General features: G+C 43.4%; 1 protein-coding gene across 17 annotated transcripts in view; it reads left to right on the top strand.

Moving 5' to 3' along the window:
• Positions 1-24,157, top strand: part of ncoa6 (nuclear receptor coactivator 6) — a 77,624-nt gene that overhangs the window by 13,210 nt on the left and 40,257 nt on the right. For 11 of the 17 annotated variants that reach the window (XM_068048551.1, XM_068048550.1, XM_068048552.1 and 8 more), the window contains 4 exons: positions 403-532; positions 1,287-1,555; positions 19,125-19,280; positions 19,579-19,692. In XM_068048551.1, coding sequence (XP_067904652.1) covers positions 1,366-1,555; positions 19,125-19,280; positions 19,579-19,692 — 460 coding nt within the window. In that variant the 5' untranslated portion in view covers positions 403-532; positions 1,287-1,365. Of the gene's footprint in view, positions 1-402; positions 537-1,286; positions 1,556-19,124; positions 19,281-19,578; positions 19,693-24,157 lie in introns of all 17 variants that reach the window. The other 6 variants (XM_068048557.1, XM_068048558.1, XM_068048555.1 and 3 more) reach the window with 2 other exon arrangements.

The raw sequence follows: 24,157 nt of genomic DNA on the forward strand, positions 1-24,157 counted from the left end.
AAATCTTTTTCTTTAAGAATTAGCAAGTATTTGGCCAAAGTATTTTTTTTTGTCTTTTTTTGTAACAGACCTCTGCAAAGAGAATTTCATTTTTTTAATCTGTGTGTTAGTGCTTTGCTTCATTATTGGATAAATCTTGTTTGTTAATAAACTGACTTTGTTTATTAAAGAAACCTGGTTGATGTAGTTTATTCTGGGATAAAGAGTAGCGTATATGATTGATCAAATCGGTAACTGGGTAAACATTTAAACAATATATGTTGTGACCTGTGGAGAAACGGAATTAGAAACACCTCGGTCATAATATTCTTGCCCAATATGTACATGAAGGGATTGCTAATAGCAATTCAAAAGAAAAGTAACCCTTGACTGATTTTTTTTTTTTTCTCCCGCACTTCTCAGATTGCTAACCCAGGGCACAGAGATCATCTGTAGCCTCCACTACTCCCACGATGGCTGAAATCATCTAAATCAGCACTGACTGAAGATTTAACCTGGGTCTTTGGTTAACAAAGCTCTCCTACATCCTCAGGCATGTGAGGATCATTATGCTGCACTAAATATGAGACACTAAAATATAACGGGGAGAGAAGACTGGTAGAACAGAAGTAATATTGCTTAAAAATAAATACAATTTTAAAAATGCAATTAAAATATAACTATTTACCAATCAAGCCGGTCCTGCTATCGGAGTAGTGTTAAACATAGTTATTCTGAACATAGCATAGTTATGTTACTGGACTAGCAATTCAAAGGCCTGGACTAATGATCCAGGTATCTGAGATCTAATCCACTATGGCAGCTGGGGAATTTAAATACGGTTAATAAATTAATCTGGAATAAAAAGCAAGTATCAGTAATGGTGACCATGAAATTATTGGACTGCTGTAAAAACCCACCTGATTCACTAATGTCCTTTAGTAAAGGAAATCTGTCATCCTTACCTGGTCTAATTCCAGATCCACACCAATGTGGTTGACATTCTTAACTGCACTCTGAAAAGGCCTAGCAAGGCACTCAGTTAAGAGCAATTAGAGATGAGCAATAAAGTCTGGTCTTGTCAGCAACTTCTACATCCCATGAATGAATAAAAAATTCTCAATGTGAGAGTGAAATTGTTTTTAAAAGGCCACAATACCGTAGAGCTGCTGGTTGAACGGTTAAGTTTTTTTAAAATATAGAGCTTCAAAGCTTGTATTTGAAGTTTATGCCCCCTCGCGAATCATGTGAATTTGTACTACTTAATGTGCTTATTGTGTATTAATTTGTTTTCATTTTGCACACAGCCTCTTTGTGGCTCACCGTCCAGCATCAATCTGAAGCGCTGAAAGAATAGATTCAGATGACCTACCTAATCTAGAAGACATGTTTGTCTCCGTGTGGTCTACAACCATTGAGGAAATGGACCTGGTGTTGGGTGAAGATCAGCTGAGTCTGGAAGTCAGGGAGGATGATTTCACAGTCTGGATAGCTTTCAAGGGGAACATGAAGGATGATGATTTTGTGAATAAGCTGGACATGATCATTAATAACATGCCATGCCTTCTGGAGATGGGTAAGAATTCTATTCGCAGAATTAATGCTTTCAGCATTGAATTGGATCATGTTATCAGAATCTAATTAAGTTGCATAGGAAAATATAATTTTAAATTCTCTTGCATTCCACCATTTTGAACGTCCATTTTTCTTCACCTTGATGTGAAGTTTAGAGAGTAGTCAAGATTACTTACGACTTCCAATCACTTCTGTTTCATTTTGTCATGACAAGTTGAAATAGATCAGCTTTGCACCATATTATTTATTATGTAAAAAGACTGTAGGTTTTCATGATATTCATTATGAGCCCAACGACTCCCATAGCTACATTGACTACACATAGTCACACCCTGTCTCCTGTAAGGACTCCATTCCATTCTCCCTCTTATTGGTTATGATGCAGCCTTCCACAACAATGTCTTCCTTTGTCCTTAGCCAAGGATTCCCCCACCCCCCCACTGTGGTTGACAGGGCCCTCAACCGTGTCCAACCCATTTCCCGTACTTCTGCCCTCCCTTCCAGAACTGCAACAGGGTTCTCCTTGTCCTCACTTTTCACACCACCAGCCTCCATATCCAAAGGATCATCCTGCGCCATTTCCGGCACCTCCAGTGTGATGCCACTACCAAACACATCTTTCCCTCCCCCTGTCAGCATTCCGAAGGGACTGTTCGCTCCACGACACCCTGGCCCACTTCTCCATCACCCCTAACACCTCATCTCTGACACCTTGCCCCTTCCCACGGCACCTTTCCATGCAGTCGCAGGTGTTGTAACACCTGCCCTTTTACCTCCTCGCTCCTCACCATCCAAGACCCCAACACTCCTTCCAGGTGAAGCAGCGATTTGTACTTTCATTTAGTATTCTGTATTTGCTGCTCGCAATGTGGTCTCCTCTACATTGGGGAAACCAGACGTAGGTTGGGTGACCACTTTGCCGAACACCTCTGCTCGGTCCGCAAGCATGATCCCGATCTTCCGGTTCCTTGCCATTTTAATTCACCACCCTGCTCTCTTGGCCACATTTCTGTCCTCAGCCTTCTGCAGTGTTCTAGTGAAGCTCAACACAAACTCCAGGAACAGCACTTTATCTTTCAATTAGGCACTCTGGACTCAACATTGAGTTCCAACAACTCCAGACCACGACTGCCATTTTGGTACCATGTACCAGTCTTGAACTTGTTTTTCATGTTTTTACTTTCAGACAGGACTGTTCTGCCATTAACACTCTCTCTGGAACAAATGATTTGTCTTGTACTATGGCTGTTACTACTCCCTGTGCCTTTTGTTTCATGACATCTTTGTCATTTAATCTCTCCTGCCCTTCGCCCTATCACAGACCTTCCCTTTTGTTCTTCTTCCCCTCCTCACCTGCCCCCTTTACTTGCTCAAAGCCTATTACATTTCTAACCTTTGACAGTTCTGATAAAAGGTCACAGGCCGGAAACGTTAACTCTGTTTGTCTCCACAGATGCTGCCAGACCTGCTGTGTATTTCATGCTCATTTTGCAGAAAATCTATGAAACGTTTAGTTTATTTTGTCTGATAACTTCCTTAAATATCTTCACAAAAGAAGCGTTAATTTTTCAATAATGTGGGTTTTGTGTAGAAATGCTTCAAAAATGACAACTTGTTTTATCCAGAATAACAGATCCTCCACTCATGCAAAGGAATCTAAGGATTACTAAGGTCTAGTGAAAATGAAGAACTTAAGGAATTCAGTATCAGTAAAGAAGTATTACTGGAGAAATTAATGGAACTAAAAACCAACAGATCCCCTGGAACTGATGACCTACACGCTAGGGTTTTAAAAGAGGTGGCTACAGATGGGTGCAGTGGTTTTGATCGTCCAGAATTTCCTAGATTCAAGAATGGTCCCTGTGGTCTGGAGGTAGCAAATGTAACTCTGCTATTCAAGAAAGGAGGGAGAGAGAGAACAGGGAACTATAGGCCAGTTAACCTGACATCAATAGTAGGGAAAATGCCTTCAATCCAAAGCCAAAATCACTTCAACCTCAGTCGCCAAGCTTCAGTGTGCAGATGACACTTGCGTGTGTGCTCAGTATGAAACTGAGCTCCAGGACATTGTTGATTTCCTTCTCCAAAGCATATGAGAAAATAAACACTCAGCTTCTTCCCGCCCCTGTCAATCACGATCAATGGCAAGTTCTTGGAAATTGTGGACCTTTTTCCATATCTTGGGAGCCTCCTCTTGGCGAAGGCAGACATAGATGACGAGGTTCATCACCTCCAGTGTGCCAGTTCAGCCTTCGGCCGACTGAGGAAGAGAGTATTTGAGGATCAGGATTTCAACCCAAGACAAAGATTATGGCTTACCAGGCAGCAGTGATCCCTGCTCTTCTATATGCTTCAGAGACTTGGACAACCTACAGCAGGCACCTCATACCCCTGGAGAAGCCTTTGCAAGATCCTCCAAATATGATGACAAGGAAGGCAATACAACAGCAGCATCCTCTCCCAAGCCAACTTGCCTAGCATCGGGGCACTAATTACTCTAAACCAGCTCTGGGCAGGACATGTCGTTCGCGTGCCTGACACCAGACCTCCGAAGCATCTGTTCTACTCCAAACCTGGTCCTGGCAGGAGACCCCCAGGAGGACAGTGGGGACACTTTTCAGGGCTGCTTTGAAAGCACCTCTAGAGATCAAACATTCCCATTTGAGTCCCAGACTTGTGACTGTCCTAGATGAAGAAAGCTCATTCGGGAAGGCATCATACACCTCAAGGGACTTCGTTGGGAACATGTGGAGGTGAAGTTGAAGCATTAGAGGGCACAAACCTCCAAACTACTCATCTACATGACCCTTCAAGCACCACCTGTCCCTCGTGGGGCAGAGCCTGTAGATCATGCATTGGATGTATCAGCCATCTCCGAACCCATCGAACTGGAGTGGAAGCAAGTCATCCTCTATCCCAAGGGACTGCCTAAGAAGTAGAGAATAATAGGGGAAATGCTCGAACCTATTATTAGGGATGCAATGACTGGGCACTTAAATGATCATGATTGAGCAGAGACAACACAGATTTATGAAGGGAATGTTATACTCCAGCAAGCTGCTTGTTGAAGGATTATGCTGGAGCCAATCATTATTCAGTCTTGCATTTATTTTACAAAGTAAAAAGATTGCTAACGTGCAATTCATTCAAACCTTCACCCAGTAAGTGTGTCTTTTTTTATTCATTCATGGGATGTGAGCATCACTGGCTAGGCCAGCATTAATTGCCCTTGCGAAGGTGTTGGTGAGCTGCCTTCTTGAACCGCTGCCGTCCATGTGGGGTAGGTAAACCCACAGTGCTGTTAGGAAGGGAGTTCCAGGATTTTGTCCCAGCGACTGAAGGAATGATGATATAGTTCCAAGTCAGGATGGTGTGTGGCTTGGAGGGGAACTTGCAGGTGGTGGTGTTCCCATGCATTTGCTGCCCTTGTCCTTCTAGGTGGTAGTCACGGGTTTGGAAGGGCTGTCTAAGGAGCTTTGGTGCGCTGCTGCAGTGCTTCTTGTAGATGGTACACACTGCCGCTGTGCGTCGGTGGTGGAGGGAGTAAATGTTTGTGGATGGGGTGGTAATCAAGCAGACTACTTTGTCTTGGATGGTGTCGAGCGCCTTGAGTGTTGCTGGAGCTGCACCCATCCAGGCTAGTGGAGGATATTCCATCACACTCCTGACTTGTGCCTTGCAGATGGTGGCCAGGCTTTGGGGAGTCAGGAGGTGTAATACTCACCGCAGGATTCCTAACTTTGATCTGCTCTTGTAGCTATGGTATTTATATGGCTATTCCAGTTCAGTTTCTGATCAATGGTAACCCCCAGGATGATAGTGGGGGATTCAGCGATGGTAATGCCATTGACTGTCAAGGGGAGATGGTCATTGCCCGGCACTTGTGTGGCATGAATGTTACTTGCCACTTATCAGCCCAAGCCTGGATATTGTCCAGGTCTTGCTGCATTTCTACACGGATTGCTTCAGTATCTGAGGAGTCGCAAATGGTGCTGAATGTTGTGCAATCATCAGCAAACATCCCCACTTCTGACCTTATGATTGAAGGAAGGTCATTGAAGCATGGTTGGGCCTAGGACACTAGGCTGAGGAACTCCTGCAGTAATGTCTTGGAGCTGAGATGATTGATGTCCAGCAACCACAACCACCTTCCTTTTGTGTAGGTATGGCTCCAGCCAGTAGAGAGTTTTCCCCCTGATTCCCATTGACTCCAGTTTTGCTAGGGCTCCTTGATGCCATACTTGGTCAAAGGGTGGTCTGCCCCAAGGCAGGTCTTCTGCTTTTTCTTCACCAGGAGAGATAAGGATGACTAGGGAAGAGGTTCGAGGAGGTGGTTTCCCGTTGCCTTCCTCAGACTGGAACGGGAATTGAATCTGCGCTGATGACGTTCTGAACCACATGCTAGCCATCTAGCCAGCTGAACTAATCAGCCCCCATGTACTCGAGCCCAACTCCCAATCTTAAGTTCTACTCTAATCTTGAATACATTTCTCAAATTCTACAGTACCACCCCATAAGAAATCATCAACGTGCATCAGGAAGATGCCTGAAAGTTTCCCTTTATGATACCAATAAAACATTGTGGGATCTGCTTTTAGTTGAACACAACCAATTTTCAGAAAAACAGATCTCACCAAGAAATACCACACCCTGGAGCATCATTAAGTCCATAGATTCATTTGTTTAGTTTCCATAGTTTTCGTTCTGCATCTGCAGCCTCTTCAGGCGGTTTCAGAAATACTTCTCTCTGAAAAGTATCACCTGACAGAGACATAGCTTTTATGTTGATCTACACTCCAATGAAAGAGCTAAAAAGATTTTCAAGATTACTTTTCCAGTTGTGGGAGAGTCCATTTTGACATTTGTATCACCCAGTCGCTTTTCAAAATCCCTCGCAACCAGCCTCTGTTTAACCTTAAGTCCCACCTGCAAGGACCTTTTCAGTACAAATTTATCTGTGATGAGGCTGGCTGTGCCTTATCTAGTACCTCTATACACCAAGCTCTTTCCAACTCTCTTACTCTTTTTGTTTTGCTTCTCTTAGTTTGTCCTCAAGTTTATCGGCAGCACCAAAACTTCACGGCCATGAGAACTCTGTTTCTAATTCTATTCCGAGACTGAACTTCAGTCTTCATTTCACTGTGCAATCTGCTCAAACTACGGCCTCTACTAACACTTTGATGTCTTTCGGGACTACTGTTATCAGATTATCTCGCATTACTGGAGGCTCTTTTTACAGTACGTAATCATTTCCTGAAGCAGGGGTCACTTCCAGACCCACTATTAGAACTTGCACTGCACTTTTTTTTACTCTCCATGCCTTCACCCCATTCTGCCATTCCATGGATCTTGCTTCTTGGCCATCGTCCTGAACATTCAACCAAAATTTTAATTTGTCAGTAGATTTTCCTGTGCTTCCCATTGTCGTATCCCTCCACTCACTAGACTCCTCTGGAATAAATGTCACCCGGATCCCAAATTGGGATAATTGGCTTTTGAATGTCATAGCTGTCCTGTGTGTCGTGATTGCTCACATTACTACTATCCAACCCTTGATCTACTGTATTCTGTTCCTCAGGATCTTCATCGCAAAACACATGAGCATTTGAGGTACAAGATGCCTTGTTTCCTTCTGTCAGCTGCTCAGATTCTGAGATTTTTTTGTAATTGTCAGGCAAACCCCACCTGCCAAGATTGAGGCACACGTTATTTCGCCACATGAACATTAAAACTTTAAAAATTGCAATCTCTGGTACTATGCAAATGTCCTTCCAATGTGGAGACAAAGGGAGCCAATCCCTGTTCTTCCAATATACAGAAGTGGTCATACCAGTTTTGGTCACATGACTGGCTGTTGCAGAGTTTTTGAACTCCCAAACAAAGGAATTGCCAGGCAGAACGCTGTGTGCTCATGGACTGAGAACATCTCCTCTCCTGCTTGTCTGCATGCCTGCTCATCTGTCAGGGAACTGAAACCATTGAAGACACATAAACTCAGAGAGAAAAGGTTTCCTACGTGAACCAGGTTTTAAGACGATTAATACTGGGCCCCAATGAAACGCAAGACCATATCTTCAATCAAGAACTACAACAAACTCGAGAAACAGTAACAAGATATTGCCTCAAACTGTTCTTCTCTTTTCTGTCCCTATTTTGCATGTTTATATCGCGTGTTCATGCTAGCGTGAGCGCGTCAGTTGTCCGTAGGTGTAAACCATATTAGAATTTAAGTTTAAGGTTTAGTAACTTTCCTCTTTCTGCCTTATAATTGGAAACTGTGAACACTGATTCACAAAAAGAGGAGCTCAAAACGCAGTGTGTTTAAAATTAAACCCTGTTACAATAAGACCAGGTGAAGCAAGAGACCCCTTGGCACATTGCTCACCTTGTCGTAACAGAAATTGGGGGCTAGCATCTGGATTGTTACCCACAGACAAACAAGTGGAAAATTAAAGTGGGAAGCTGAATTGTTCTCAATCAAAAAGAGCAAATCAATACAGGTTTTCTTGTGGTTGCATGTGATTGATACTAACATGTCTGCAACTGAAGCTAGTAGCACTCCAAGCCAGGGTGGAGTAACTTGGGCTAAGTTAAAAGTGCTGTCTACGGAGGAGTTGAGAAAAATGGCTGAGCAGTGTGGGATCACTGTACGTGGCAAGGCTAGGAAGTCTGAACTCCTAAGGCTAGTGGCCAGCCATTTTTTGCTTGAATCTGATGAAGCAGACCCAGACAGGGTACGTCTAGCAAAGATACAATTGGAAGAAAGGAAACTTGAATTAGACTGGGAAAGAGAGAGAGAGAGGCAGGAGAGGGGGAAAGAAAGAGCCTTTCAAATGGAACGTGAAGAAAAACAAAGACAGGAGAGGGAACGAGAGAGGGAGGAAGAAAGACTGGAAAAGGAAAAAGAAAGACAGGAGAAGGAGAGAGAAAGGGTAGTCTGGAAAGAATCCGAAGAAAGAGAATTACGGCGGCTTGAGTTAGCTAGTGGGTGACCAACTAATGAAAGCATAGCCAGTATGGAGGATCAGAATTCAGGCTTGGGTACAAGATTGCTAAAACTTGCCCAATTGATTCCAAAATTCAATGAGGAAGATGTGGAAGAATTTTTCGTATCTTTCGAGAAACTGGCAAGGCAGCTAAAATGACCAGCTGAGACCTGGTCTCTTTTGCTACAAAGCAAACAACCTAACTGGAAAAGCCCATGAGGTCTATTCCTCACTGCCAGATGAGAGCTCATCAAACTATGAACTGACCAAAAATGCTATCCTTGGGGCATATGAATTCGTGACCGAAGCCTACCGCCAGAAATTTAGCACCCTAAAAAAAACAAGCCAATCAAACCTATCTGGAGTTTGAAAGAAGCAAGCAGCTGGCTTTTGCCCAGTGGCTGTGGGCTTTAAAAATACAGCTCAGCTACGAGACTCTGAGAAGTAATCCTGTTAGAGGAATTTAAAAACTCTCTCCCATTCTCAATAAAAACTCATGTCTAGGTTCAGCGGGTTCAGGGAGCTCAGCAAGCAGCTGTTCTGGCCGATTAATTTTCTTTAATCCATAAGTCGGTTTCCCAGGGGAGAACCTTTCCTAATCACCCCCACAAATCCGAAAAGGACAAAGAGTGGGAAGGTGATAGAAGCCCAGGCAGTCCTGGGCGAGAAAGGAAAGCAAGAGACACAGGGGGCTCTCCTCCAGCCAAAAAGGAAGGTGATGTGAGCAAGAGTGAGACCTGGAGACCTGTGTGCTTCCACTGTAACAAAGCAGGGCATTTAAAAGTTGACTGATGGAAATTAAAGGGGAAATTGGTAGGGTTAATCAGGGCACACCTGCTCAGTGAAGAGGAGGGCCTGATGGGAAACATGGAACGGGCTGTGGCTTTGACCGCAGTAAGGGTGCAACCCAGGAAACTTACGACGGCCGGTGCAGGAAAAGTTAAAGGATTCCTGAAGGTTATCAGGGTTTTGTATCTGAAGGGAAAACCCCATATCCCTCGAGTGGGGCAAGCAAGCCCATCGTGATTCTTAGGGACACGAGCCACCAGATCCTCTTTACTGGGAAAAGGCCTGATCTTTCCCCCAGAGAGTGCAGTGAACACCAAAATGGTGGTGAATGGTATTGGAGGGCAGTGTATGTCTGTACCTGTACACCGGGTGCACTTGGAGTGTGACCTAGTTTCGGGACCAGTTCCTGTAGGGATTGTCCCTAGTTTGCCTCTGGACGGGGTTGACCTGCTCCTAGGTAATGATCTGGCAGAGGTGAAGGTGGTAGCCCCCCCAGTAGTGAAAGACCGCAGGAGGTCAGAGAGACAGGGCGGTGGCAGGAGACGGTCTCCTGCAAAGTCCCTGAATGTATAGTGAGTCAGGCCATGATCAAACCAGGTCCCCCAGAGGAGACTGCATTGACACTGCAGGCAAATGACAATGAGGTCTGCCTGCCTGAGACTGACTTTGGAAAGTTAGGAGACTCGGGGAATGAATTAAATGGACTTTCCCTAGATGAGGCTCAATAAGCTGACCCAGTATTGCGAGGGTTAGCACAGGCCGCCCAATCTGAAAGTGAAGCAGAAGGAGTCCCTGACTGCTACTTTTTAAAGAATGAGGTACTGATGAGGAAATGGAATTATCCTCACAGACCTGAGGGCCAGGAGTAGACAGTAGTTCACCGGTTAGTGGTGCCACAGAGGCACGGGGGAGAAATATTAAGAGTCCACGAGACTACAGCGGCTGCACATGCTGGTATACGAAAGACCAAAACCCGCATAAGACAGCAGTTTGGCCAAAACGCCACAAAGATGTGATGGAGTACTGCAGGAGTTGCCACATGTTCCAGGTTGAGGGGAAACCCCAACCTACAGTGCAACCTGCACCTCTAAGTCCGGTACTGGTGTTAAGAGGACCCTCCAGCAGAGAGCTGGTGAACTGTAAGGGACCCCCGCCGAGAACAAAATGGGACAGGCAGGCACATGACTGGCAAAAGTTTAGAAAGAGAAGGGGGAAAAAGTGACCCAGAGGGTAAGTCCGGGAAGAATCCCGGATGAAAACCCCTACCGCCAGGTCAACCAACCCAGAAAAATGTATAAGATTAGACCCTACATCCTCCTATATAAATGCAGACTCTAGGAGCACCCCACCAGCATTTACAGGAACCTGCAGAGACAAAGAGAGACCTCTAGGGGGCAGAGAAACGATTAGGGTGATGCTTCACCTAGTCGAAGTGTCACTGGAGAATGCAGTTAAGTCTGCACAAATACCTGCATGTAGGTGTGTCCCAGAGAACGAAGGGGACAGCAAGAGATTCTTCCCCCACAGTCAGAGGAAAAGGGAACCACTCATCCCCTGAAGCCAGAGAAGTCTTTGCATGAATCAGGGAGTTCAGGATGGACCCCCCCCCCAACTCTCCTGGAGATTAAAAAAGGGGGAAATTAAAGCAGCCCCCCTGAGCAGCCCATCTTAATGAGCTTCAAGACTAGTGACTAAATGGAAATGAATGAGACAAATGCATAGTTTTCTTTCTTTATCTTATATTTCTCTCAAACTCTGTAATGGAATGCATCATTTTCTTCAAATCGCATTTCATTCCCCTGGGTGTGGAGGTGTTTGGCAAACCCCACCTGCCAAGACTGAAGCACACGTTATTTCACCACATGAACATTAAAACTTTAAAAATTGCAATCTCTGACTGGAAGGACATTTGCATAGTACCAGGCAATGTGGAAACATAGGGAGCCAATCCCTGTTCCTCCAATACACAGAAGTGGTCAGATCAGTTTTGATCACATGACTGGCTGTTGCAGAGTTTTTGAACTCCCAAACAAAGGAATTGCCAGGCAGAACGCTGTGTGCTCATGGACTGAGAACATATCATCTCATCTGCTTGTCTGCATGCCTGCTCATCTCTCAGGGAACTGAAACCTTTGAAGACACATAAACTCAGAGAGAGAGAGAGAAAAGGTTTCCTACGTGAACAAGGTTTTCAGAAGACTAATACTGGGCTCCAACGAAACGTAAGACCATATCTTCAATCAAGGACGACAGCAAGCTCAAGAAGCAGTAACAAGATATTGCCTCAAACTGTTATACTTATCTTTTCTTCTCTTTTCTGTCCCTATTTTGCATGTTTATATTGCTTGTGTATGCTAGCGTGAGTGCGTCGTATATCCATATGTGTGAACCGTATTAGAGTTTAAGTTTAAGATTTAATAAATTTCATCTTACTGCTTTAAACCAAAGAAAACCTGTTTGTGCTCAGTTATTTGCCTGATAATTGGAAACTGTGAACAAAGAATCACAAAGGGGGAGCTCAAAAGACTGTGTTTAAAATTAAGCCCTGTTACAATAAGACGAGGTGAAGACAGCAAGAGACCCCTTGGCACATTGCTCACCTCATCATTGCATAATTTTGATTAATTGTAAGGAATGAACATTGACAGTTTGATTTCCATGTTTGATAACTATTGTCTTTTCAACACAGCCTCTTACCTTACCAGGGCCTTTCAATTCCATGTGATCCTCTATTATAATGCATCAAATCTCCTGAATTAAATTCTGTCTCAGATGGCCTTATGCGATGCCTCAGAGCTCTGAATTTTCTCAGAGACCTTTGCCTTGATGAAAGCCCAGTCTCTGCACGTAAAGCATTCAAATGTGCAGTAAACATTGAACTAATTGTAGTACCTTCTAGAGCAGAAGGACTGTCGCACAGCACAGAGGCAATTTGGGATTTTGCCCATAGACAGGGATGGAAAACTAAAATCCAAGTGGACAGATAGGGACTATATTCTCTAACCATCTGAAGCGAATTCTTTGCATGAACTGCCCATGCTAGGGCGGTAGTCAGCTTGAAGTTTGGTTGGACACAGAGTTCATGCAGCATTTCATCGATTGCCACGTGAATCCTTTCACAATCCATTGCGAAAAGGACTTTCAGCTGCAGTGCCCATGTTTTCATACCTGTCTCTGAACTCGTCATTGGTAAATTCCTCTCCATTATCAGTCAGAAATTTAGCTAGTGCCCCTGGTCCGCTCCCTATCCATTTCTCCATGATTTTATCTATAATCACCCTTTTGGCCTTGCTATGTATTAATGTAGAAAGACTAAATCTGGTTGCCAGGTCTATTAAATGTAGAATGAAAATATTTGTCTTTGTCCCATACCTTTAACCCCATGGCAACTAACTCACGTGCCAATGGAAGGCTTACAATAGGAAGTGATGGCGTCTTCCAATAGTTTTTACAGATTTCGCACTTTTTGCAAAACTCTATTCTCATATACTCTTCAATCACAACTGCATCCTTTAGCAAGGTTTTTAAATCTTTGACAAGAAGGGTGAGCAAACTGACTGTGTGACTTTAAGACAATTTGCTTTTTTTCCCACGTTCTTATCGCCTGATGCCATTAATACGTCTGACACTCTGACTAGGAACATCAGGTTTTGTTAAGGGGATAAAATCATGCCCTGACTGGGTAAATTGCAAATTCACTGACTTTCCAAAAACAATTGTCTTGTCTTGCTCCATAACCAGTTTCATTTGTGCCTTCTTTCATAGAAGATTTATGCATTAGTAAAAGTATCTCACTAGTGACTACATCAGTACTGAAAATGGCTTACTCCAGCTATTTTACATGGAATTATAACTCTAGTGACTTTAATGCATTGTCATCACCAAACCTAGAGCAAGTAGTACTTTTATACTCCTTAACCTTGCGTCAGTCCTCAATACTAAGTGAATCCAGATAACATTTTTACCAATCTGCTCCACGTATTAGAGTGATGGAGAGATACAGCACTGAAACAGGCCCTTTGGCCCACCGAGTCTGTGCCGACCATCAACCACCCATTTATACTAATCCTACATTAATCCCATATTCCCTACTACATCCCCACAACTCTCATACCACCTACCTACACTAGGGGGCGATTTATAATGGCCAATTTACCTATCAACCTGCAAGTCTTTTGGCTGTGGGAGGAAACCGGAGTACCCGGTGGAAACTCACGCGGTCACGGAGAAGTTGCAAACTCCGCACAAGCAATACCCAGAACCAAACCCGGGTCGCTGGGGCTGTGAGGCTGCGGTGCTAACCACTGTGCCACTGTGCCGCCCTGTCGAAGTACAAGTACTAACGCAGCACAGTGGAATGAATCCGCAACTAATACTTTCATCACAGGGCTTAAAACTCCTTGTGACTAGTACAGTTCATTCAGAGTCGTCATTATCTTCCTATGCTCAGAATTCTGTGTCATTTTGATGACCCTGCCTCTCTGCAGCAGACATCTGATCCAACATGGAGTCCTTTTCTATGAATGAAACCCTAGTTAGAACCAGGAGCCTATCCATATGTGACACCCTAGCACAATCTAGCAATTTAAATGTTAACACTGAACCAGGGATTTCCAAATTGAATTTCCTCAATCTTCTATATCGTCTGTTAAAGTCCATGATATATTCCTCCATTGAAAAACCATCTGTTTTCTGAAATCTATCAAAGTCTGGCCATGCCTCATAGGCATTTAATAGGTCATCTTGTAAATCTCATCCAAGAATTTTGCAGAAGATCCAAACCTTCATCAGTATCCAACCGACGGGCATCCAGTTAACAAAATACTTCTGATTTTACTTTTAGTAGGAAGTGACAGCGCCAAAGCCGTACCTTGTTTCCTCTTTGGTAAGGACGTTGCCCGTAACCACATATCCACTTCATTCATCCAATGGTCATATGGTTCAGACTCAGCATTTCTGAGGGTAATCGTACCTTGACAATTTACACTTGGTTTCGGCCATTTTCCACAATATCCACTGGGATTTTAGTTTTCCATACGGGAAAAAAATTTAAGTTTCCACCCTTCATCTTTAGGCAACCATCCTCTGCTACCATGATATGCTCCAGAAAGTTTGTTGAGGATTATACTGGAGCCAATCTTTACTCAATCTTGCATTTATTTTACAATGTAAAAAGATTACACACATGCAGCTCTTCACTCAAACCTTCATTCATTTTCAGTAAGTAAGACCCTAATTAACACCTTCACCTGTTTATGGTTAAGCACAATTAAAAAGGGAAATTCATGATTAGCATTTAATTGTTTTTTTTTTGAGGTAACCAGTAAGGTGGATGAAGGGATAAAGTGGATACAGTGTACTTGGATTTTCAAAAAGCATTTGATAAAGTGTTGTCAAGACGTTATTACACAAAATTAGGGCTTGTAGGAGTTGGGGTAATAAATTAGCATGGACTGAGGATTGGTTAATGAACAGAAAACAGTTGGGGGAAAAAAGGGTTAGCGACCTGTAACTTGGTGGGTGGGGGGGGGGGGGGGGTTACCATAAGGATCTGTGCTTGAGCCTTATTTATTTACAATCTATAATCAATGACTTAGATGAAGGGACTGAGTGTAATGTGTATCCAAGTTTGCTGCCAATACAAAGTTAAGTGAGAAAGTAAGCTGTGAGGGGACGCATGAGGCTGCAAAAGGATATAGACGGATTGTGAATCAGCAAGAATGTTGCGGTTAGAATACAATGTGGAAAAATAGTAAAGTAGAATTTTTTAGATTGTGAGAGACTGGAACGTGTTGGCATTCAGTGTTACTGGTACACGAATCACAATATTTAACATGCAGATACAGCAAACTGTTAGGAAAGTGAATGGTTTGTTGACCTTTATTACAAAGGGATTGGGAAAGGGAGTATTGAAGTAAAAAGTCTTATTGCATTTGTATAGGGCCTTTCTGAGACCACACCTTGAGTACTGCATACAGTTTTATTCTTATCTGAGCAAGGGTGTAGTTGCCTTCGAGGGAGTGCAGTGATTGTTCACTTGACTGATTTTTGGGATAAGCAGATTTTCCTATAAGGACAGATTGAATATACTCGGCCTACATCCCTTAGAGTTTAGAAGAATGAGTTGGTTTAATTGAAACATAAAATTCTAAAGGGGCTTGACATGATGCAGGGAGGATTTTCTCCTAGCTGGGGAGTTTAGAAGTCAGGGTTGCAGTTCAGAATGAGGAGCCAGCTATTTAGGACTGAGATGAGGAGAAATGTCTTCACTTAAACGGTTCATAAAGGCAAACCTTTGCAATTATGTACCACAGAGAACTGTGAATGTTCAGAGATCGGTAGACATTTACATACTAAGGGGAATAAGGGATGTGGGCATAGTGCAGGAAGGTGTATATGAGGTGGAAGATGAGCCATGAACTTATTGAATGGCAGACCAGGCTCAAAGGGCAGAATGACCAACCCCTATTTCTTATTGATAACGCACAAAATGAAATTTAGTGTTTACAAAAGTTTCTACTGCTGAGAGTGAAGGCTCTCCTTTTGTTAATCTATAATCAATTTTTGTCTGACTTATTAATTGGTCAGTTTAAGGGGCATATCTGTTGATGGGTTTATTTGGTGGGTGATGCCAGGCACACACAGGCTTGGAGTGTGATACGTATGTGCGGCTGCCAACGGTTGGTGACAAAAACAGTGGAAGGTAAGGGGATCCCAACAACAAAGTTACCCTGGTTGGAGAGATTGTTTCCGTGAGGGATGGGATTGATGGGAGGGTTGGGATTGATGGGATGGGGTTGGTGTGGAAAGAAGGGAAGGGTGATGGAATTGGTTAAGTGTGGTAAAATGATGGGGACAGTTATTTGATGCAACTTAGTATTCAAATTATTCAAATGCTATACCTTGTGGTAAAAGTGAAGATTTACTAGATTTGAATGAAGTTTTAGAAAGCTGCCAGGTGAATTGAACAAATACATCAGCGTTGATTCTATAGATGAAGATGGTAAACAGTCTATACCCTCCAGAGTTTCTAGACAGAATAACTCCACTGGGCATGTCAAAACACAAACATATACTCAAGAAAGGAGCAGTTATAATGCTGCTACGCAACTTGAATCTTAAGAGGATTTCGCCATGGAACAAGATTGGTCGTTTTGCTGTTTCCTTCGATGATTGATGCTGAAATTATAAAGGACCGATTTCAAGGAGTGCTTATTCCTTGAATAGTAATTGAGTCTATCAGATGTAAACCTGCCTTTTCAACTCGGGAGAAAACAGTTCCCAATTAGACTTCCATTTTCTTTGACTATAAACAAGTCACAAGGCCAGACTCTTGACGCAATTTGTATTTATATTCCTAGGCCTGTTTTTATACATGGACACCTTTATTTAGCTTTTTTCAGAGTGAGAGGTTTTGATTCTGTGTTAGTCTTTGGTGAAATAATAACTGGAAATCCTGTGTTTAAAGAAGTTCTGTTGCGAGAAAGATACTAATTTGACTGCAAATGTTTTGTAGTCTCTGCTGGTGTATCAATAACGTTATTGGTCGTCAATATTGCTCACTGATTTTGTCAGTTGTATGTACCGCTCTGATCTTTATCGTTTGAGTGCCATAGAATAGGAAGTTTGAGAACCATAAAGTTGTGACCATAACATTGTTGCCCATTCCCTTCCCATGTGTATTTAATTTTAGAAAGCAAACTTGGCTGTCATATTCAAGCGTAGCCAGATATGGAACTCACTTTTTAAAAAAAGTTTTTAAAAAATGTAAAACAATATGGTGCTGAAAGTTCAACCTAGTTTTCACCCAATGACAGTAGTTGACTGTTTACAACTGATTTTGTACCTGCAAGGGGAAATTGAATACTTCCTGAGTATTGATGGATGAGAAGAGCTGAAGTAGAAATCAAAGTCTTTAGTAGCAATACATTATGATTGGTTCCAATTATACATTGGTGTACAAGTTATATCTACAAATGAATGTTTTTGTGATGATGTATATTTTGAGCAGGGAGTAAATGCTCTGTTAATGTAATGTTCAGATATTGGTATTTCTGGATAGCTATTTTAGCTTCACTCCAACACACAAGATTGAGTGTAAATCAGGTGTTTGGATCCATTGAACTCTAAAGTGAAGTGGGGTGAGAGTATTACTCCAGAGAGTTTCACTTGCCTTGTTTCAGTGTCAGGCCTGCATTTATAATATAATTGGACCATCTGTGCAAAGCAAAACCAAAATTGAGTTTTCATGTGAATGCACACTTATTGCTAGATCCTGTATAAAAATGTAGACTGAGATGCTGTTATAACACTGATCAATCTTTAAATAATCTGACTGGTTGAACTGCAAAGTAACAAATATTAAAAGTTTTTTTTATTTCTAAAAATGTTGCACATGGCCCGAGTGGGGAAATATCTCTTGTGAGCATTAATAACATCTGAAGTTCTGGAGATACAGTAGTCTTTCCCAACAGATCTTTTCACAACAATTCTGAAAAATTAAATACTAATGTATTAGATGTTGAATCTGTGATTTTTAACTGTCTTATACTGTAGTATATAATTGGATTTTATCCAAACTACTGTGGGAAAACATAGTGTCTTCTCTTTGCCTAAAGTAGCTGGTGTAGAGCTCTGAAAGCAGTGTTCTTCTATCCTTGTATGAGTTACTTCATCTGGTCAATCAGGGAATGAAGATACCAATGTAGAAATATTTAGCCTAACCTGTCCTGGGTTGAGGAAAATGTGGCAGTGAGCAGCCTCTTGAAGGCTCAAAAGCTGAAGAAATTTGGATTAAAAAAAAAAAAACCATTCTGGGCATAATTTTGTTCTGCCCTTAGTCATCTGGGCTCCCTGCCATTTTGGAAGGCCCAGCCCCACGCTAATTGAGGCCTTTAAGTGGCCCAGTGGCCACTTAAGGGCCTCTTCCCACCTCCACCTCCAATGTTGTAGAAGATGGAGGGACTTGCCACTGTGGGGAGACCCACCAGTTAAGGTCTGACTGCCTGCTAGCGGGTTGGAGCATCCCTTCTTTAGGGGCAATTCAGGACCCATGGAGGGCCTTCCTGTTGGCAATTGCTGGTCCCCCGGGAAGATTACCGCCGCCCTCACCAACCCCTCCTGTCTGTCCACCATCCCACCCCTCCCCCCCCCCCACCCCCCTCCACCAGCTTCTCCTACCCCATCATCAGGGCCTGCCTGTCTGGCCCCAGTGATCCTGACCCCGCTTACCTCTCCCAGGTTATCCTCAAGTCTTCTACTCTGGAGGCTGGAGCTTGTTCTTTAAGGGGACGACATCCCCGACGAAGGGCAGTTAATTGTCTGCCCGCCAATGAATAGCAATGGGGGTCCAATGGAGGGCCGAGGTAGGTTCTTCCCCCCACCACCTCCCACCTTCTGGCCTGTCCCCGGAATAAAATCCGGCCCTCTGTATCAGACTGAGCTAGTATGATATTGTGGTTTGCTATCCTTGAATGATAAAAGACTATGTGCTTCTGAATTGCAACCTAAAAGTGAATAGCACTTTTCAATTTGTCAAGTACCCATAATAAACAATTAACCTGTGACCTGAGCTGACTTAATTAACAATGGTTAGACTTTGTGACCTTAAAGGGACACAATCTCCACCTTGGTGGAAGCATAATACATATGCATTATGTACTGTAATGTATTTGTCCTTATAAAGCAGTGCGGCATTGAGTTAAACCATGACATTTGTTCATGTGTTTTTTCTTTATATCAAATAATATTTTTGGAGGGCAAGTACCAAATATCAAATATGTGATAACTTTTCAGATTCAGAAAAACTGAGGCTGGAGAAAGTGGAACCATGGAACAGCGTTCGTGTAACGTTTAATATTCCCCGCGAAGCTGCAGAACGATTACGACTGATGGCTCAGAATAATAACCAGCAGTTGCGTGACTTGGGCATTCTTTCTGTTCAGATTGAAGGTATTCTGTCCATTCTTTTCAACTTTCAATGTATTCAGTGGATATTCTAGCTTGCTTGTGCACAATTTCAGCAAAATACTACAAATATGGATGAAAAGTCGCCAAGTTGAGCTACTAATATACTACACAAAATCCAAAGGTGAAATTTGCAGTTTTATAATGTTAACCACTACTTTTGATCTAAAATGTTTGGTATCAGATGCAAAGTAAGATGGAAAACTTGTTATCTGTATAAGTTTTAGTGCACTTCAAAGGTCCAAAAGTATTTTAAAAAATACAATGTTTCATTTTGTTTCAGGTGAAGGAGTCATTAACTTGGCTTTAGTACAGCATAGAGGCCAAGAGATCAGAGTAAATGGACCAGTAAATCAGATCAGAATGGAACCAGGATTTTCTTTGCAAGAAGGTCAAGGTACACACAATATTCTGCCTCTAAGCACTTTTTGGAGCAAGTTGATTGTGTTGATGCCTTTTGAAAGCAAGGCCATAGTGGTCCCTTGGAAATGCAACGTTGCATTTGTTTTATAAAGTGATGTATAATTCAGTAGGGGAGGTGCGAATGAGGCCTATTTATGACTGGCTGTACTGTTAGGTCTGGCCTACATGTGTCTCCAGACCCATGGTTGGCTCGTAAGTGCCCTCGGAAATGGCCTGGCAAGTCACTCAGTTGTGTCAAACTGCTACGACGTCTAAGAAAGGGAATAAAACCAGACTGACCACCCAGCATCGACCTAGGCATTGGCCTTCGCTGTTGCTGGGTCAAGATCCTGGAACTCCCTAACAACGCAGTTGGTGTACCTACACCTCCAGAATTGCAACGGTTCAAGAAGGCAGCTCACCACCACCTTCTCGAGGGCAATTAGGGATGGGCAATAAATGTTGGCCGAGCCAGTGAAGAGTGACCACATAAGATAAAAGTTTTTTAATTAATTCATGGGATATGGGCATTGCTGGCTAAGCCAGCATTTATTGCCCATCCCTCATTGCCCTTGAGAAGGTGGTGATGAGGCATGTTCTTGAACTGCTGCATTCCTTGGGATGTAGGTCAGGAAGGGAGTTCCAGAATTTTGACCCAGTGACAATGAAGGAACGACGATATAGTTTCAAGTCAGGATGGTGTGCGGCTTGGAGGGGAACTTGCAGGTGGTGGTATTCCCATGCATCTGCTTCCCTTGTCCTTCTAGGTGCTAGAGGTCGCAGGTTTGGAGGGTGCTGTCGAAGGAGCCTCTGTGAGTTGCTGCAGTGCATCTTGTAGATGGTACAATCACAACTTAATTATAGATGAGAAAGGCCATTTGACCCATCCTCATTTATCTATGCAGCAAGTTCTTCCCTTTAAGCATCTAATTGTTTTTTTAAATTATTCCAGGTTTTGTTTTTACTATTTTCTCCGGACATTGATTCCGCGTACTGGTGACTTTTCTCCATTCCTGTACTTGATGGCACATAAATAACACCAGCAACTGTAATTACAGAATCTCTCACAATCACAGAATAATACAGTGCAGAAGAGGCCCTTCGGCCCATCGAGTCTGCACCGATGCATTAAAACACCTGACCTGTCTACCTTATCCCATTTGCCAGCACTTGGGCCATAGCCTTGAATGTTATGACGTGCCAAGTGCTCATCCCAGTTACTTTTTAAAGGATGTGAGGCAACCTGCATCTACCACCCGCCCAGGCAGGGCATTCCAGACCGTCACCACCCTCTGGGTAAAAAAATTCTTCCTCAAGTCCCCCTTAAACCTCCCGCCCCTCACCTTAGACTTGTGACCTCTCGTAACTGACCCTTCAACTAAGGGAAACAGCTGCTCCCTGTCCACCCTGTCCATGCCCCTCGTACACCTCGATCAGGTCACCCCTCAGTCTTCTCTTCACCAGTGAAAACAACCCAAGCCTATCCAACCTCTCTTCATAGCTTAAATGTTCCATCCCAGGCAACATCCTGGTGAATCGCCTCTGCACCCCCTCCAATGCAATCACATCCTTCCTATAATGTGGCGACCAGAATTGCACACAGTACTCCAACTGTGGCCGTACCAAAGTTCTGTACAACTCCAACATGACCTCCCTGCCTTTGTAATCTATGCCTCGATTGATTAAAGGCAAGTGTCCCATATGCCTTTTTCACCACCCTATTATCCTGCCCTTCCGCCTTCAGAGATCTATGGACAAACAAGCCAAGGTCCCTTTATTCCTCGGAACTTCCCAGTGTCAGGCCATTCATTGAATATTTCCATGTCACATTACTCCTTCCAAAGTGTATCACCTCACACTTTTCAGCGTTAAATTCCATCTGCCACTTTTCTGCCCATTTGACCATCCCGTCTATATCTCCCTGTAACCTAAGACACTCCACCTCACTGTTAACCACTCTGCCAATCTTTGTCATCCGCGACCTTACTGATCCTACCCCCCACATAGTCATCTATGTCGTTTCTATAAATGACAAACAATAGGGGACCCAGCACAGATCCCTGTGGTTGGACACTGGCTTCCAGTCACTAAAACAGCCGTCTGTCATCACTCTCTATCTCCTACAGCTAAGCCAATTTTGAATCCACCTTATCAAGTTACCCTGTATCCCATGTGCATTTGCTTTCTTGATAAGTCTCCCATGTGGGACCTTGTCAAAGGCTTTGCCGAAATCCATGTAAACTACATCAACTGCACTGCATAACCCTCATCTACACACCTGGTCACACGCTCAAAAAATTCAGTCAAATTTGTTAGGCATGACCTCCCTCTGACAAAGCCATGCTGACTATTCCGAATCAAATTTTGCCTCTCCAAGTGGTGATAGATTCTCTCCTTCAGAATTTTCTCCAATAGTTTCCCTACCATTGACGTGAGACTCACTGGTCTGTAGTTCCCTGGCTTATCTCTACAACCTTTCTTAAATAGTGGGACCACATTAGCTGTTCTCCAGTCCTCTGGCACCTCCCCCGTGGCCAGAGAGAAATTAAAAATTAGGGTCAGAGCCCCTGCAATCTCCACCCTCTCCTCCCACAGCATCCTGGGACACAAATTGTCCGGACCTGGAGATTTGTCCACTTTTAAGCCTTCCGAAACCTCCAATACCTTGTCAATCCCTATGACAATTTGCTCAAGAACCTCACAGTCTCTCTGTCTCTCAGTTCCATATCTACATCCTCTTTCTCTTGGGTGAAGACAGATGTGCAGTATTCATTCAACACCCTTCCAATGTCCTCTGGCTCCACCCACAAATTTCCCCCTTGGTTCCTAATGGGTCCTACTCTTTCCCTGGTTATCCTCTTCCAATTGATATACTTATAGAATATCTTGGGATTTTCCCTACTTTTACCAGCCAGAGCTTTCTCATATCCCCTCTTTGCTCTCCTAATTGTTTTCTTAAGTTCCATCCTACACTTTCTGTATTCCACTAACGTTTCCATTGATTTGCTCTCCTTGTATTTGCTAATAGCCTCTCTTTTCCTTCTCATCATACCCTGAATGTTTCTGGTCATCCATGGTTCTCTGGGCTTGTTGCTCCTACCTATTACCCTAGAGGGAACATGTTGGGCCTGTACCTTCCCCATTTCCTTTTTGAATGCCCCCCCACTGCTCTTCTGTAGATTTCCCGACAAGTAACTCTTTCCAGCCTACCTTGGCCAGATCCTGCCTTATTTTACTAAACTTCACTCTTCCTCCAATCCAAAATGTTTTTTTGCAACTTGTCTATTTCTTTCTCCATAACAAGCTTAAATTGTACCATGTTATGGTCACTATCACCAAAATGCTCCCCCACCAACACATCAACCACTGTCCAGCTTCATTACCCAGAATTGGGTCCAGCACTGCACCCTCCCTTGTTGGATCCTCTACATATTGAGCTAAAAAGTTCTCCTGTATACATTTTAAGAACTCCACTCCATCTAAGCCCTTAACACGATGCCTATCCCAATTAATGTTGGGCAAGTTGAAATCACCTAATATAATTACCCTATTATTTTTACACACCTCTGCAAATTGCGCGCATATTTGCTCCTCAATTTCCCGCTGGCTATCTGGGGGTCTATAATAAACACCTAGCAATGTGGCTGTCCCTTTTTTATTCCTAAACTCTACCCATAAAGCTTCATTTGATGCCCCCTCCAAGATATCATCTCTCCTTACTGCAGTAACTGACTCTTTAACTAATATTGCAGTGCCCCCTCCTCTTTTACCCCCTCCTCTGTCTTGCCTGAAGATTCTATATCCCGGGATATTGAGCTGCCAATCCTGCCCCTCCCTCAACCATGTCTCCATGATGGCTACTATATCACAATTCCACGTGTCAATCATTGCCCTTAACTCATCCGTTTTACCTGCAATACTCCTGGCATTAAAGTAGAGGCCTTCCATCCTGGTCTTACTCTCTTGAAACTTACTTCCGCTGTATTCCCTCTGACTTGTTGGCTTTCCTGTGCTTAGCTGTGTCCCTATTCTGCTAGGAGTCTGCATCCCCTCCCCCTGCCAAAGTAGTTTAAACTCTTCTCAACAGCACTAGCAAACCCACCAGCAAGGATGTTAGTCCCCCTCTGGTTCAGATGTAGACCGTCCTGTTTGTACAGGTCCCACCTTCCCCAGAAACGGTCCCAGTGGTCCAGGAATCTAAAACCCTCCCTCCTGCACCAACTCTTAAGCCACGCATTCATCTGTGCTATTCTCCTATTTCTATACTCGCTAGCACGTGGCACTGGGAGTAATCCAGAGATTACAACCCGAGAGGTCCTGCTTTTTAGTCTACTGCCTAACTCCCTGAACTCTTGATGCAAGACCTCATCCCTCTTTCTACCTATGTCATTGGTACCAACATGTACCGTGACCTCTGCCTTATCACCCTCCCCCTTCAGGATGCCCTGCAGCCGTTCAGT

Source organism: Heterodontus francisci, chromosome 16, assembly GCF_036365525.1.
Source record: "Heterodontus francisci isolate sHetFra1 chromosome 16, sHetFra1.hap1, whole genome shotgun sequence".
Taxonomy (NCBI): domain Eukaryota; kingdom Metazoa; phylum Chordata; class Chondrichthyes; order Heterodontiformes; family Heterodontidae; genus Heterodontus; species Heterodontus francisci.